General features: G+C 33.9%; 1 protein-coding gene across 3 annotated transcripts in view; it reads right to left on the reverse strand.

Annotated features, from left to right (window-relative positions):
- Positions 1-16,093, reverse strand: part of SCN9A (sodium voltage-gated channel alpha subunit 9) — an 85,580-nt gene that overhangs the window by 26,347 nt on the left and 43,140 nt on the right. For all 3 annotated transcript variants that reach the window (XM_036859014.1, XM_036859013.1, XM_036859011.1), the window contains exon 17: positions 8,102-8,222. In XM_036859014.1, coding sequence (XP_036714909.1) covers positions 8,102-8,222 — 121 coding nt within the window. The remainder of the gene's footprint in view (positions 1-8,101; positions 8,223-16,093) is intronic.

Genomic DNA, 16,093 nt, shown 5'->3' on the forward strand with positions numbered 1-16,093 from the left:
GCTGTGTACAGGACTTACAAGTAGTTCAGAATTTTGATGAAAGCAAACTGCACAGAAAAGGGATGGATGAGAGGTAAGGTAGAGAAACTGGTCAGATTATGGAAAGCATTTTCTCCCACCTTAAGGAGTTTGGCTATATCCTAAATCCTAACGAGGAGTAAGTGAAGGGTTGTAAGCAGAAAATTACATAGGAAGATTGTAATTTAAATAGATGTCGCCAGCAACTGTGGAGGATAAGTTGGAAGAGAAGAAGAAGGAGGGGTGGGGGGCAAAGAAAGACCCAGAGCTAGAAAACCAGTTAGGGTCTGGTTCAGTATCCCCAACAAGAAGGATAGATTTGGGCAGCTCTGGTTAGGAACTAGAGCAATAACAGAGTCAAGACATATTTGGCAGGTAAAATCAGCACATTTGCTGACTGATTGGATATGGGATGTAAGAGGAAGGGAGAAGCCCAGACAACTGGGTGGATGTCAGTAATGAAATGAAGACCACAGGAGCAGGAGCTGCTTGGGGTGATAATGAGTTTGAGATGCCAGTGAAACCTCTAAATACAGACATGCTGTAGATATTTGGAGGTGTGAATCTGAAGCTCAGGGGAAAAGTCTGGGCTGGAAAAGAATGTGTAGGAATCATTAGCACATATGTGTCAGCTGAGATCAGGACAGTTGTTGAGGTCACACACAAAAAAGTATTTAGGGTGAGGAGAGAAAAGGGTCGAGTCTGGAACATTCTGGGACAGCAATATTAAGAGACAGAATTCAGTGGTATGCTGGAGCCAACTCATACTGGCTCTTGACAACTTATTGTTAAATTGCCAGGAAATTTTGCTAGCCTGTTGTTAAATGCAGCTGTTATCAAAAATTAAATTGTGTAAACTTAAAAATATAACTTACTTAAAAAAGGTAATAAATACTAAAAATATATTACTCTAATAATTTTACTCTAAAAATATATTACTCTACATTTTACTATTATCTATGCTCTTGAGTATATTTAAGCATTCTATCTGGTTGGCAGAATATGTTATACTGTTGGGCTACAATGTATCTCTTCCCAACTGTGCATGCAGCAAAGTCACACCAGTAGTTTGAGATCAGCCATGGTGGGAATCTTTACAAAAGTCATCAAATGCTATAAATCCAGGCTTGTTGATTTTCTAGAGAAGAATTAAGAAAGTGATGGAGAAAATGTTAATAAAACTGGAAAAGTATGCCATATTGGTAGCCATTACACTGTGAATAGCACAAAAAATTGAGGAAATATTCTTTCAGTATTCGAATTCTATTATCTGATTCAGCAAAGATTTGTTCACATCACTGATGAAAGAGTCAAGTTCTGACACACAGCCTTTTTGTTTCACTCTCACCTTACTGATTAACGTAAATGAAAATACCAACCAACCTTCAGGTTAAAACTATACTTGTTCATCAGTTGCAACCCCTGTTTATAAATATAAAATTTTGGCAAAATTCAACAAAAGCATTCTGTGGGAACCAATTAGCTATATGGAATGTTCAATGAAGGATGGTGATTATATTACTGCCTGTAAATTGTGTACCACATATCTTTTATATCAGTAAAATACATGGTAAACTGATGGATGTATGCATACTTTGTTTTTCTTGAAGAACTGGTTGTTAAACATTTACCTGTCCACCACTGGGAAAGGCAGAAGATGAGAAAACCCTGAAGGAGGTGACAAAGTTGGGGTGGGGAAAATGTAGAAGAGGCTGCAGTAAAAGAAAAGTCAGGGAAGAGTTTCATGAAGGACTGGTGAACACAGCTATGACCAAGAGAGTCTCAGAGAGAGAATGATTGAAATTAAAAAAAAAATAAAGTTGATTAAAAAATAAACAATCAAAATTACTTAAAAAAAGGAAGAATTTAAAAAGAGGAACTACAGTGAATTCTTCTCTTAAAATTTTTAGATCAAAAACCTCGTTTGGAGGGAATGTAGAAGGTGGGAAAGCAAGAATGAACAGCACTTTTTAGAGGCTTGTTTTAGAAGTTTGCAAGTTAGGCACTCTAAAAATAATTTACTTGTCTATAAAACAATATATTTCATTAAAAATATTGAGCCTATCAAGTAATAACTTCATATAATCATAAGCTGTCTGTTCTGAAACAACAAAGCTATATAATTCTCTTGGTGAAATACATTTTTTGGACAATGTCTTGTTATGGTTTCTTTTACGATTATGTAGCGAAATTAGTTCATTGATCCTTAATACGAGGTATCTCCTAGTACTTTAATTTCCAGTTTTATAGAAATGTAGCAAGTTATGTTTTTCTCCCACATCTGACATTTTTGCTAACAATTTTATGTGTTCTTGTCCTTTCTCTCTGGAAACTTCTAAGTTCCCAGAAGGCTGAACTGTGCCTGTTATGCCCTTTCTTTCTGCTCACAGTACTTACTACAATCCTCTACATAGATTCATATGCTGGGATAGTTGACTTAAAAGACATAACCCCCCAAAAAAAGAGTTCTAAAATCACCTAAGCATTAGTCATGATCTGAAGGGTCATGTCTTTGTGAATTCTAGAATTTACACAAAGTTTGGATGAAATAGAAAAAAAAAAAAAAAAAACCAACTGGGTGAAAGGAAAATATACACATGGCTTCACTTATCCAATGTTATTACAGTTTACATGACCTCAGATCTCAAAGAATTTATCTTCATTGTATCTAAAACAATTACTTTATATCTCAAATGCATTTAGTAAAGAAAGAATATTTTATAAAATGATATGAAAAAATAGTAAAAGGTAAGGCCAAAAATTGACACCAGATCATCTTTTTCGGGGCAAAAGAAAACACCAGATAGAGTGGAAAAATTTAAGATGGAATTTTTTTTTATTAACTTAATGCTTGAGACTTTAGAACTTATCTTAAAAACAAAGATCTTGTGCAGAACAGAATCTATCTGCATCAAGTATAATTACCAGAGGAGAAAGTTATCTCTTTGGTTAAGAAGATTTTACTATTTGGGATTTCTTTTTGTAGGTCTTAAGGTTGAAGAGAAATATTATTCTTACGATTGAGGCAGGAAAAGGCACTATATATTCTAATTAGAAAAGTTAAGTAAACTTTTTATCTGAGATGAAGGTTCATAAGTATTTTCCTCAGGATTTATCACACCTCAGAGAGTTTCTCTCTTATTTTGAGGCAGGAGAATAGGACCACCGCCTGTCTAGCTTTTATGCAAAGGCATATCCCAAGAGATTTCCAACCTAGCTGGTTAGCAACGTTATCACACCTTCTTTTTTAAAAGGACTATTAATTAAATGTAAACACAGCAGAGAATGTCTCAAACATTTTAATAGGTCCCCATGGGTAAATGCTATTTCTTTTGGGTGGTTTCATTAATTTGCTCTTGTGATCCATTAAGTAAAATCTCTATTGTGTTTCATCATGTTAAACTAATGCTTTCAAATAAAAAAGAAACCACAGGCCTCTTCTAAGTTTAGCCATTAATAGAAATATAACAGCATGATCAGTATAATTAATATAAAAATTTATTAGGAAAACATGTCTTTTTTTAAACACTTCTTAAAAACTTCTAAATCCTTTATAACGAGTTTTTTGTCCACATTTTCCTTCCAAAAAAAGACAAAAATAGGCACAAAGGAGTTGGTTATTGTGTTACTAAAGTTAGAATTAGTTATTAGTTATTTTATAGGAAGTGGAACTCAGAACATTTTGGGGGAAAGTTGAGTTAGCTCCTCCTACTAAATTAATAGAAAATACATTATTTTAAGGAGAAGAGTGTGTCCTTCTCACACCCTAATCCTGATTTTGTGATTTACTAATTGTATAATCCAAAAGGAGTATAATATAAAACCAAGCAAAATCAAACAGTCATGTCATGTTCATAATTATATAGATTGCAAAGACATGTAGAATTAAGGATAGTGAAGAACAGTACCAGATCTGGGAAGGTACCTGAAGTCTTGAATGATAAAGCTAATGAAACAGAACTAAGGAAAAACACAGAATAAGAGGGAGGAGAAAAAGGTGAAGAGGAACAAGATGCAAATGAATAAAGTGATAGTTATGAAGTTAAAAAGGATCAATGGATGTGAGGCTATGAACAACAAAATCATTTTAGCATTCGTCTTCACTGAAACACAACTATTCTGATTTAACTCTCCCACTTCCTTTGATTTTCCTGCTGCCTTTCAGGTAACAGAAACCTCTAGAGGCCAAATGATGCTCTAAATTGGCATTGGTTCTAGCGCAACACTTGTCAACCAATCACGACTTGGTAAGGGTAATTTCCACTATGAGTAAACAAGTTCCCAATTTTCCATCCTGTCAAGCCCACTTATTTTGAACTCTTCATGTGGAAACCATATATTTCCAGTTTCTTGAGGCCCCAAGCTTGGTGTCTTCTTTGACTCTTCTAAAGAGAAGAAAGCTTTAACACCCAGCATCGAATCCATCAGCAAATCCCTTCAGCTTTAACTTGAAAATATACTCAGAATCTCATACTCTCACCATCCCCAATACTCTCACAGTAGTCTACACTCCCATCATCTCTCACCTGGATTACCGCAGGGACATCCAAGAGGTTTCCCAGCTTCTGCCCTTGCTATCCACCTATCTGCTCTTAAGATGGCATTTTGTGAGACTTCTAAATGAGATTCTTATGTTTTTCAATGCTCTTGAGATCTGGCCTCTACTGTGTCTCTAACCTCAACTTCTACCACCCTTTCCACCTCTCAATCTGTTCTACTCATACCAGCCTCTTGATTTGGTTTTCAAATATGCATATCGCCACTTCAGGGCATGTGCCTTCATTACTCTGCTTAAAATACTCTTCCTTCATATATTTGCGTGGTCCACTTCAATCTTCTTCAGGTCTCTGATCAAATGTTATCTTTTTAGAAAGGCCTTCTCTGACCACTCTATTTGTATGAGAGTAGGCTTCCACCCCTCAATCTTAGTATTCCCATTTTCACTTTACTTCTCCATAGCATGTATCACTTATCAGACCTACTAAATATTTATATATTTATTTGGGTAAGAAACATTGTTTTTTTTCCCTGCTCTATCTCTGTCTAGTGCTCAGGTCTGGGCCTGGCAGACAGAAGGTATTTAATGATTATTTGTTGATTGGATAAAAGAATGATTAAGTGGATAAAGGGTTGAAGGGCTCAGAAAATTGGTTGCCCTGTTTTTATCAGGCTGAGCCTCTTAGCCCAGCAGGTCCGGTAAGTATAAAGTCTCGAGTGGAGCACAGCTGCTCAAAGTGATATGACTCAGAGATGTGTGTTTGCTAGTAGATATTCCTGTCATTAAAATATATATATTTATCTGTTTATTTAAATTTTTATTGAGAACATACATACAGTGTAGTACACATATTTTAAGTATATATATTGATATTCTCATGTAACAGCCATGTAGGTCATGATATAACATTTCCAAGCACCCAGAAATCACTCTCATGCCCTTTCCCAATCTGTACCCCCTAAAGGTAACTACTAGTCTGACTTCTATCTTTGTAGATTGATTTTGTCTATTCTTCTCCTATTTTGCCCATTTTTTCCAGCTTTACTGAGGTATAATTGACAATTAAAAACTGTATATATTTAAGGTGTACAACTTGATGATTTGATATAGGTTTATACTGTGAAATAATCACCACAATCAAGTTAATTAAATTGCCATCACCTCACGTAGTTACCAAATTCTTCTTTTTGGGTGGGTTGAGAACATTTAAGATCTACCCTCTTAGCAAATTTCAAGTACACAACACGGTATTGTTAACTATACGCATATTGTTGTCCATTAGATTTCCAGAATGCATTCATCTTGTGCAACTGAAACTTTGGTTCTCAGTAAATTTTCAGTGGTCAAGACCACAATTCACTGAAAATGTGTTTCTATAATATCTCTTATATACTAGACTCAAATTAGAAGTTATGAATAATCTCAAAATCATTATATAAGTATTCTCATTGGTGTTTTATAGGATTAAAATAGCACCTACAGTCTGAAATAGCTTAGCATTAATACTTTCTGCAGAGGGTTTAAGTTTTTCTAAGGCCCTTCTCTGATATAGAGCCATAATTTGTTAGATAAGCCCAACTTCTTTCTGGTTATCCTAGAATTTTAAGTCAGGGTCATTCATAAAATGTGTGGAAGAAATCTTGGTAGCATCTGTACAAATTTAAGTTTACATGGTACTAGTCAATTTCATTTTATCGTGATGCTGAAATACATGATGATACTCTTAAATGCCTTTAACATGAACACTTCTAAAGAAAACTCCATGTGTTTTGCTTATAGTACTAATTTGAGTTAACACAAATTTCTATTAATTGGGTGTCACACTTTTTTGCTTCTCACACACACAAAAAATGACATTTGGCTTTTATTTAAAGAGAATTCATGCATCCATTGTAGTTTGCAGATATCTTTATTTGCTGGTCATTTTGTTTACTGCATGAGTGTTATAGGAGACTGGTTGAGAAAATCTTGAAGAATGAAAGCGAGTCAGTGATTTCTACAAAAAAACACAAATGCTGAGAGTTTAAGCCCATGAGTAGATCATGAGTCATTAGCATCAAGGCTACCACTGCTTCTAGATAAGATTGCTAACAAAATACTTTAAAAACAATAAGGAAACTAGAAGGAGATGAAAGACAGTACTGTGCTAATTAATTTATTAATGCTATCTCATTTAATCTCCTCAACATCCCTATGATATGGATGTAAAATGTACCCATTTTACAGATGAGGCGTCTGAGGTATAAGACTAAAATGTGCTCAAGGTCTCATAGAGAGTTAGCAGTAGGCCAGTTAGAACTCATATTTATCACGCTCCAAAGCTTGTACAATAAATTATTGTATTACATTGCAACCCTACTCTAGGTTTGCGTTTTTACTTAGATGACACAATACTTGCTTAGAAAACTGCATATTTTCCCAAGTCAAGTTCAAAGTAACTGCTTTGAATAAAATCCCTGAAAAATTCCAGGAGTAGTAAGAAGTTCAGTAAGGTAGAAAGTGAAAAGGAATGAAAAGAGGCACTGTTAGAAAATAAGAGCCTGAGGCCAAATGTAAAGGGCCTTACATGCCAAGTTAAGGACTTCAGGTTTTATCCTACCAATGGTTCTCAAATTTTAGTGTGCATCAGAATCCCCTGAAGGACTCGGACCCTATCTCCAGAGTTTCTGATCAACTTGTGTGTTTTGTGATCAACCTGTGGCTAGAAAGGGAGAGGTTAGGACTGACTTAAAGTCGAGCTTGAGAGGCAAGATAGATCATGACATCACTAAATGTGACAGAGACTGGAGGAAGCTGTAGATTACATGTGGAAACCCCACTGAAGTTTGTTTTGAACTTATTCAACTGTTGTTTAAAGACAACAGATGGAGATGAGCAATGGGGAGCTGTAGGCAGATCTGGAACTTGAATGAAGTCAGGGGTAAAGATAAAGATGTAAGAGCAACAACACAGAAATGGTTGCTTACACCACAGACACGGACGAAACCACTTAGGGCTACAGAATAAGAAAAGTAGATAACCAAACATCAAACTGTGGGCAAACGTCATTATTTAAGGTTTGTGCATAAAAAATAGTCACTAAAAGAAACAGGGGAAGAAACTCAGAATTCTCAGTGATGTAAAAGAAGAACAAAAATAGAGTGTGGCCTCTGAAACCAAGGGAAGGAAGAATTTTGAGACAGACTATGGTCAACTGTATCAAATGGTTTCCTGACAGAGTAGCTTCAGCTTTTGATGAAAAGGACAACAGTATCTACCCCATTAATTTGTTTACTGGTTCCATGGAGCTGGGAACATGAATTAAGGATCTAAATGAGAATATGAACATCTTTCAGGAAGTAGAGTGCTATATAGTATAACACCGTCACCGTCATAAATTACTGTTAGTAGCATATCATAAGTGTGGAAACTGAAGCTTAGAAAGCTCCAGCAACTTGCCCTTAGTCACAGAGCCATGACTGAATCAGCATTGGAATAGAGTCTTCTGACTTTTTACTCATCAACCCCCAGTAAGTATTAGGTTTTAAGACCAAAGCCAAAACACTAATAAATGGCTGCTAACTGAGGTCTCAATTTTTCTCTTACCATCTGTAAAACAGGCCTCTGGCTCATCTGAATTTACAGGCTCAGCCTCTGCTTCCTCTCCTTCTCCTGGCACAGGGTTATCAACTGTGCTGCACTCAGAGGAACTCGATCCGTTCAGCCTCTAAAAAGAAATTCACCACCCCACCAGAGAGTTCATTTAGGGTTCATTCAAATCTTGCATTAAAACCATATTTGATAATCAGAGTCATGCAAAGTGTTATGAAAAAAGATTAACAGTATGATGGCCATAAAAACATATAAACATACATTGAGGTCAGGTCACCTTACAATGCATCTGTGCTTGATCTTTCTATCTACACATCCTGTGAAAAATACATTTCCTTATTTTTAGTATGCTAACAAGTTATGGACAGAATCAGTCTTAAGGTAATATTTTTATGTAAACTATAACATCTGCAAAGTATTGGCCACATTTTTATTTTGCTTTATGTTTAATATAAATTTGTATACACCAATAATTACTATTTTAGAACAACCAAGACCCTGATAGAAATAATATACAAGTGCCAAACTGCCAACACCTGATAATTGAAAGGTCAGATCTGACAACTGGCAGAAAAAGCTTGTTGGTACTTAAAAGTTTTAAAAAGAATAAAATCAGTGTAAAATGAAATCCAAACATATTTTTTCTATTAACGCTTGGATTTGAAAATATGTATCAGGATGATATAGATAGAAGGCCTTTCATCAAAACAAAAAAAGTCAAATACTGTATTGGAATCAAAATGTCAAAGACCATAGCAATTATCTTATCCAATACCACCTATTTCAGTGATAGAATTTCAGGATACAGTAGATCATAAATATTATTTATAATGTCAAGAGATAGTGGCTACTAAAGTGAGTACCACATGCAAACTCTGAAACAAAGATTCCATGAAATTGAACATGGCGGACCAACACATGAGAGGAATGAACTCATTGTCATTATGATCATAGAACTGATCATAACACAAATTTTTCCCACCCAGAACTTTGTGATCAAACATGATGTTTACACACATACACATACACAGAAAGTTTTAGATAAAATACATACAGCAATTGTAGCAAAACTGTGTCAATTTTCCTAATATTATTTTATAAGGGGTAGAGCAGCACATCAATGGAAGAGTTCAATTTTCATTCTCATTTGCTAAACGACATGTGAATATTGAAAACTACTAGTTATTATAGCATGTACTTCTCTTAATAAGATTACAGCTTTACTTGTTTTTTTTTTAAGAATGATTCAAACAAATGTAAGTGCTAAAAATGAGGAAATACTTATTTCATTTAAATTGATTCTTCAATCTATTGATTTGCATTAAGATCATAGGCCCAACCTAAAATATTAACTTTTAGAGAATGACTTTGGAAGCTAAAAGTATACTTTATGGGTACCACATTAAATTCTCAGTGCTATTATTATCACACAGTATTCAATATCGTAAAAAAGGCATTGATAAGAATTGAACATAAGGAATGATGTAAGCAAAGTGGTTTGTATAACTGAGGTAAAGAATTATGAACACTCTATTAAATTAATACTTCTAATCTACATTGGCATAGAAGTATTATTCCCACATAGTCAAAGAGTTTTAAAATATTATGTTATTAACAGTATCAATATGAAATTTCACTTAAGAAGCAGGTTATTTAAACTGATTGAATTCATCTAAAATTACTTTAAAATAAAGCAAATACAAATTAATTGTAAGACAATATCCTGTAAGACTTAAGGTTTTAAAATATATATTACTCCAGGAAACAATGGGGAAACTTATAATTATTAATATGTCCTATTGTGCCAATTACCACAAAAACCCATTTTAAGTACCATATCTAAAAGACTACAATTATTTGATGTCCTCAATTCTTGACCTTTCAGTTGCAAGTGAACTGTCGCTAGGGAATTGAAGGACAAGGCACTATGATTCTGTGGAGATGAGACCAAACATTTCCATGCTGAAAAAAAGTTATTGGCTTGAACTTTGAGGAAAAGCAGTGGGTGAAATAGCTGATAGAATACGAAGCTCCTCCCTGCTATTAGCCAAAATACTGACAAATAGGATATAGTTATAATGATTTTCTCTCACCTTGTAACAACTTTTAAATAAAATGTTTCAAATCTGCAGAACCCTGACGTTTGTTAAATTAATGAAAGCATCTTCAACCTCAACATTTGGTTTTCTCACTCTTTGAAAGAGCATTAACAAAGCAGAATTATGCCAAGTTAATTTATAAGTAAAAATTAAGATGATTTTATGACGTGTATTCTTGCCATTGAAGCCTTTCCCCCCCATCACTTTCATGGCAATTTTTTGTCAATTAAATTCGGAGTTTGGCTCGGATTTTACATCATAAATGACAGTTATTCAAAATTATTCCTCATTGCAACAGAAATTATCAAAATATTTAATATGAACTATAATTTGTATCACAAGCCAAATTCAATGTTTAGAATGTTTTTAGGAATTCAATGTTTTCCTGGGAATGCATTAAGTATTCACAAGTAGCTATTTCAGTACTGTATATAATGTTAAATATTTATGGGCATGTCCTAGCAATATAGACAGTTTAGTTTTAATCTATTCAGCTTTTAAACTTCATACCTACTAAAGCAGAAGTTTCTTTAACAGGGTCCAAAAAGGATATTTTTAAATAGAAAGGCTAACATCTATTACAAAGGTTTTCTCTTGAAGGTAAATTCTTTTAAATCTCATAGTAGGCATTGCTAGATTTAACTACTGAATCTTCTTTTATTCTTGTTTAGTATACAGTGAAGATCAAGTCAATCATTTGTATCATTTTATATAATTAATTATATGATTATTTTCATTTATGTATACTCAATCATTTACTATTTAGTTTTCTTGTGATTTTGGAAATGGAAGAATAATTATACTATACTAAGAGCAGTGAAATAAATACTTCAGTATGAAAAAGTTCCCTTCTGGATTTATAAATAGGTCATTTTAAAATTTCACGTCGATTTTATTTTTAGTAAAATGTGAAATCGTATAGAATAGGAAATATGCTATAGTTAGCATTCCTGCCTTTTTATTAAATAATATGGTATTGACTGTAGGTACTTCCTCATTTTTTTCTTTCTTTCCTTTAAATAAAACATATACACTTGATTCAAAAATTTCAAATGTACAATAGCATGTGATGAAAAATACAAGTCCCCTCCACTCTCGCCCTGATTCTATTTCCTTTAGGTAATTACTATACTATATATAGGTACTTTTTGACATATCTTTCTATATTCTTCAATGAGCATCCATAAAACACTGAAGTAGCTTTGAAACATCCTACTCTTGATTATAAACTTATATAGCTATGTCACTATTGAAAATATGATCAAATTAAAGCTTAATTATTCTTTATGGATCTCCTTTTGATTGTCTTGAAGGTGTGTTTTCTACAACACTGCATATAAGTAGAAACTCTGTTAAATGTAGGTGTCATATGAAAAACTGCCCTAGGCTGGTCACTTACAAACTTGTTACTGTCATTTCCTGAAATAGGCGATCTCATTGTAAGCCTATTTGATGCTAGTATGGATGGGTTAATGCTAGTTGGTCATTTATTTCGAGAGGTATGAAGTAGGATTGTCTAATAACTTGACAATCTGGCACTCAAAATCAAAAACACTATCAACATATAGCAGCACTGTAGAAAACACAGAACTCAACAAAAGCCTTATTCAAAGAGGATGGTTGGTGTTGAAAACATCCCAAAGATGTCACGTTTAAAGTACGTGCTATAAGGCTGTTTGCTTCACACAACACAAGAAAGGTATTCTTTGAGTAGCAGAGTCTAGAATAGTTATTTCACCTGAACGTCCAAACAAAAAAACCCAAAGGATAGCAAGAAGATTGAAAGAAGCAAATCAAAAGGAAGGGATGGGCATATAAGGGCAGAAAAATTATGGGTGACATTAGTGATACACTAAGCTCCACTGTATGTCAATAAACAAGAAAGACTTTTATTAGATTCAAATCAACATCACCCAACTTTTAATTTTATAGCCTAATTTTCCAACTGATATCTATAATGAGGGTTCTGAATCTATAATGAGGAGTAAAATGGTAAAGTTTAGAATAAAGGATCAAAGAACATTTACAGAGGAATTCCACAGATAGCTACTATGCTTTGTGAGAGAAGTCCAATGTTTTTCCAAGTTTACCATTCTATTACGGGATAACTTGAATTTTAAAGCCAAAATATGCTTTCCTCTCCCTTGCAATTGTTAGGCTGTTTTTTTGCCTTCTGAAGAAATGCAAACACTACCCCTTTCAACCTTTTATAAACTAGAGATTACCTATGGTATTGCCATTTGTGGGTTTTTTTTTTTTTTTATTTTGAGAGTAATGATATTTAGTTTCTTTACATGATTTAGCTTCTGGGCCCCTCAAAGTCCCTCAAATCCTTTTCCAGTCTCTCTGGAATTCTGCTTTCTCTCAAAATTATTTTTAAAAGGCAAATACCATATGCTAACACATATATATGGAATCTAAAAAAAAAAAAAAAGTAGTTAAGAAGTACCTAGGGGCAGGACAGGAATAAAGACGCAGACATAGAGAATGGACTTGAGGACACGAGGAGGGGGAAGGGTAAGCTGGGACAAAGGGAAAGAGTGGCATGGACCTATATATACTACCAAATGTAAAATAGATAGCTAGTGGGAAGCAGCCGCATAGTACAGGGAGATCAGCTCGGTGCTTTGTGACCACCTAGAGGGGTGGGATAGGGAGCGTGGGAGGGAGACACAAGAGGGAGGGGATATGGGGATATATGTATTCATACAGCTGATTCACTTTGTTATACAGCAGCAACTAACACAACATTGTAAAGCAATTATACTCCAATAAAGATGTTAAAAAAAAAAAAGGCAATGCCCAAAGTTAAAAAGTACTCCAGATACACTTCATAAATGGAAAATTAAATATTTTTTTCCTCTCTGTGATCTAGATTTTCATTTCACTTCCATTTAAGTTAGCAGAAAATAGTTTATTTACTAGTTACAGTAAATTCTTTTCTCACATTATGGGCAACTAAAACTCCAGCACTTTTTCATATAAAGGGCAAGAAAATGGAGTTTTTCCTTTCCTAGTGTTTTGTTTATTGCTACTAGAGAAGCTGTGTAGGCTTTTTGGGAACAGTTGTTCATTCAGCAGGAAATCTACTTAACAATTCCATCACAGGGTCAAATGGTTTATAGTATTAGTTGATGGAGAAATAATGAGGTCAAATCGCAGTCACCACCAGGGAAATTCAAAATAAAGCAAAAAGTTTACTGAAAGTTCCTAGTTTTTTCAGAATCTTCTACCTAGGGTACTTTCTATTCAATAACAGGACAATTTACAGGACTGAAAGATCAAGATCTTGCATATGAAAACAAACAAACAAATGCAACAAAGTTTGGCCATATAAGATCCAACCGGCTATAGATTTCTCAGCCAGATCCTACAGTATCATCAACTTCTTTCTAATGGAAAGGCAAATGGCATTCACCAGTAAGGTCCTGAAAGGTAAAGCAACCACTGGTATTCAAAGGCTTTGTGCACTAACACAGAACTGCTATTTGCAGAGAATAGTTATTTAAATAGCTGGAATACAGTGGGTCAAATCAGAAAGAATATCTTAAAAACTTCAGGAACGAAAACTTAAACAGTTCTACTTTTGAGGCCTGCTAGGAAACTCCAAGTAGGTAAATACGGATTGGAACACAAGCAAACATGACAGCAAAATGTGAGGTAAAAGCATATACTCTATGACTCAAGGTCACTAAATATTATTTATAATAAAAAAGGAAATGACAAAAAACAAACTACCTGTACATCTGAATGATTAATGCTATTCTCTAAAACTACCCATAATGAGGAAGCACAAGGAAAGAAATTCCAATTGGAACAATTCCAATTGGAACGATTCCAATAGTTTTTAAATACCTGGGCTTCTAATACTGCAAACACAATGTAAAATAAAATTTGGCACAGATAAAATATATTTTTCCTAACCTTTATGTAGGTAGCTTCTGCCAAAAAAAAGTATTGTATTTCAAGTCAATTTTTTGCAACTGAATTCTTGTTTATCTGGAGAATAACCACTCCTTAATATGTACCTCATGTTTTCTAACAGTAGTTTGGTAAAAAAAAAAAAAAAAGTAATAATAATTTAGGAACTAAGCACACACACACATACACACACATATATATTTCTAGAAACAGTTTCCTCAAAAATTGTGTTTTAGCTGTACATATATAGATACTATTGTATATGTGTACATCTTTACTTAGGTTCTAGGGGAAGGAAATTTACTGCATTTTGGAATAAAATGGTTCTTAAAATATTGCCTCTAAATCACCATCAATTTGAAATAGAAAAATATGTCTTTTACCTAGGAGCACCTTTAAAATTAACTGCAAGTAAACTAGAACAATTATATGTTTCTTTTTAAATTTGAAACTCCTATCATTACTATTCTTAGAGTGTATCAATTTTAGGATAGAGTTTTGCTTTCATCATTGCAAATGGAAAACAATAATACAAACATCCTAACAATGACAGAGAAATTGAAAATATGAACTGCATTAAATATAAAAAAGGCAAGATTCTTATTAATGTGGAATTTCTTCCTTCCAAGGAATTTTAGAGTTCATTCATTCAACAGGTTATACTAAAATTAAAACAAGATATTATATCTGAGTAGTATATTTCTTTTATACGTGTTAGCCAGATACAGCAATCCATATTAATCTTTCTAATTTTAGGGAAAGTGTTTCATGTCTTATTGACAGGTTTAGTGTTCACTTCATAATATGTTCCCTTTAAACCTCTTATCTTTCTTGAGGCTACATGTATATCTATCGCCTCATGAAATATATTCAGTCATCCCTCGGTATCCTGGGAGGTTGGCTGCAGGGCCCCAGCAGATACCAAAATCTGCAAATGCTCAAGTCGCTTATATAAAAAGGTGTAGTATTTGCATATAGCATATGCACATCCTTCCATTCTCCCTTATACTTTAAATCATCTCTAGATTACTCATAATACCTAATACGATGTGAATGCTATGTAAATAGTTGTAAATAGAATGTAAATGCATGTAAATAGTTGCTGGTGTGCAGCAAATTCATGTTGTGGTTTTTGGAACTTTCTGGAATTTTTTCCCCCGAATATTTTCAAGCCCGATTAGTTGAAACTGCTCATGCAGGACACATGGATACAGAGGGCCAAATGTACATAATCAGAAACTTATTCTCATCAGTGTGTAAATCTGCTTCTGGAATCAAATTAATCATTTCAGGCATTTGCAACTCATTCCTTCATAGGCAGAGCCCAGTAAATTATTAATTGATACATTTTATATACTGCCAAATAAAAATCAAATATTACTGAATTAATTAAAGAAATAAAGTCCTAGTTATCATTGTGCTTAAAATAATTTCAAAACATACTCAAAGTCTGGCCTAGAAGCTGGGTACTTTGGCTCTGTCTCCAACTTTCTACATGTGTACTCAGAAACTGTATGAGTCTCAATTTCCTTACCTGTGAATACACGACTAACACTAGAAAGGTCCTTTCCTGTTACAAGAATTTTATGTTTACGCCTGAAATATTTCTCCCACAAAAATTATTTCTTGAGTTTTAATTTACTGAGTTTGAATGTGACAATTTTAATTTTTTCCCCAGCTTTACTGAGATGTAATTGACATACAGCATTGTGTAAGTTTAAGGAAAACAATGTGATAATTAGATACATGTATATATTGTGAAATGTTTACCACAATAAGGTTAGTTAATACATCCTTCACCTCACATAATTACCATTTCCTTGTTGTTATTATGGTGAGAATATTAAAACTCTACTCTCATTGCAATAAACCTGACAATTTAGTATGACATACATCTATACATATACAGGTGACCTTGAACATCATGGGGGTCAGGGCACGACCCTCCGTGAGGTCTAAAATCTGA

Source organism: Balaenoptera musculus, chromosome 7, assembly GCF_009873245.2.
Source record: "Balaenoptera musculus isolate JJ_BM4_2016_0621 chromosome 7, mBalMus1.pri.v3, whole genome shotgun sequence".
In the NCBI taxonomy this organism is placed as follows: Eukaryota; Metazoa; Chordata; class Mammalia; order Artiodactyla; family Balaenopteridae; genus Balaenoptera; species Balaenoptera musculus.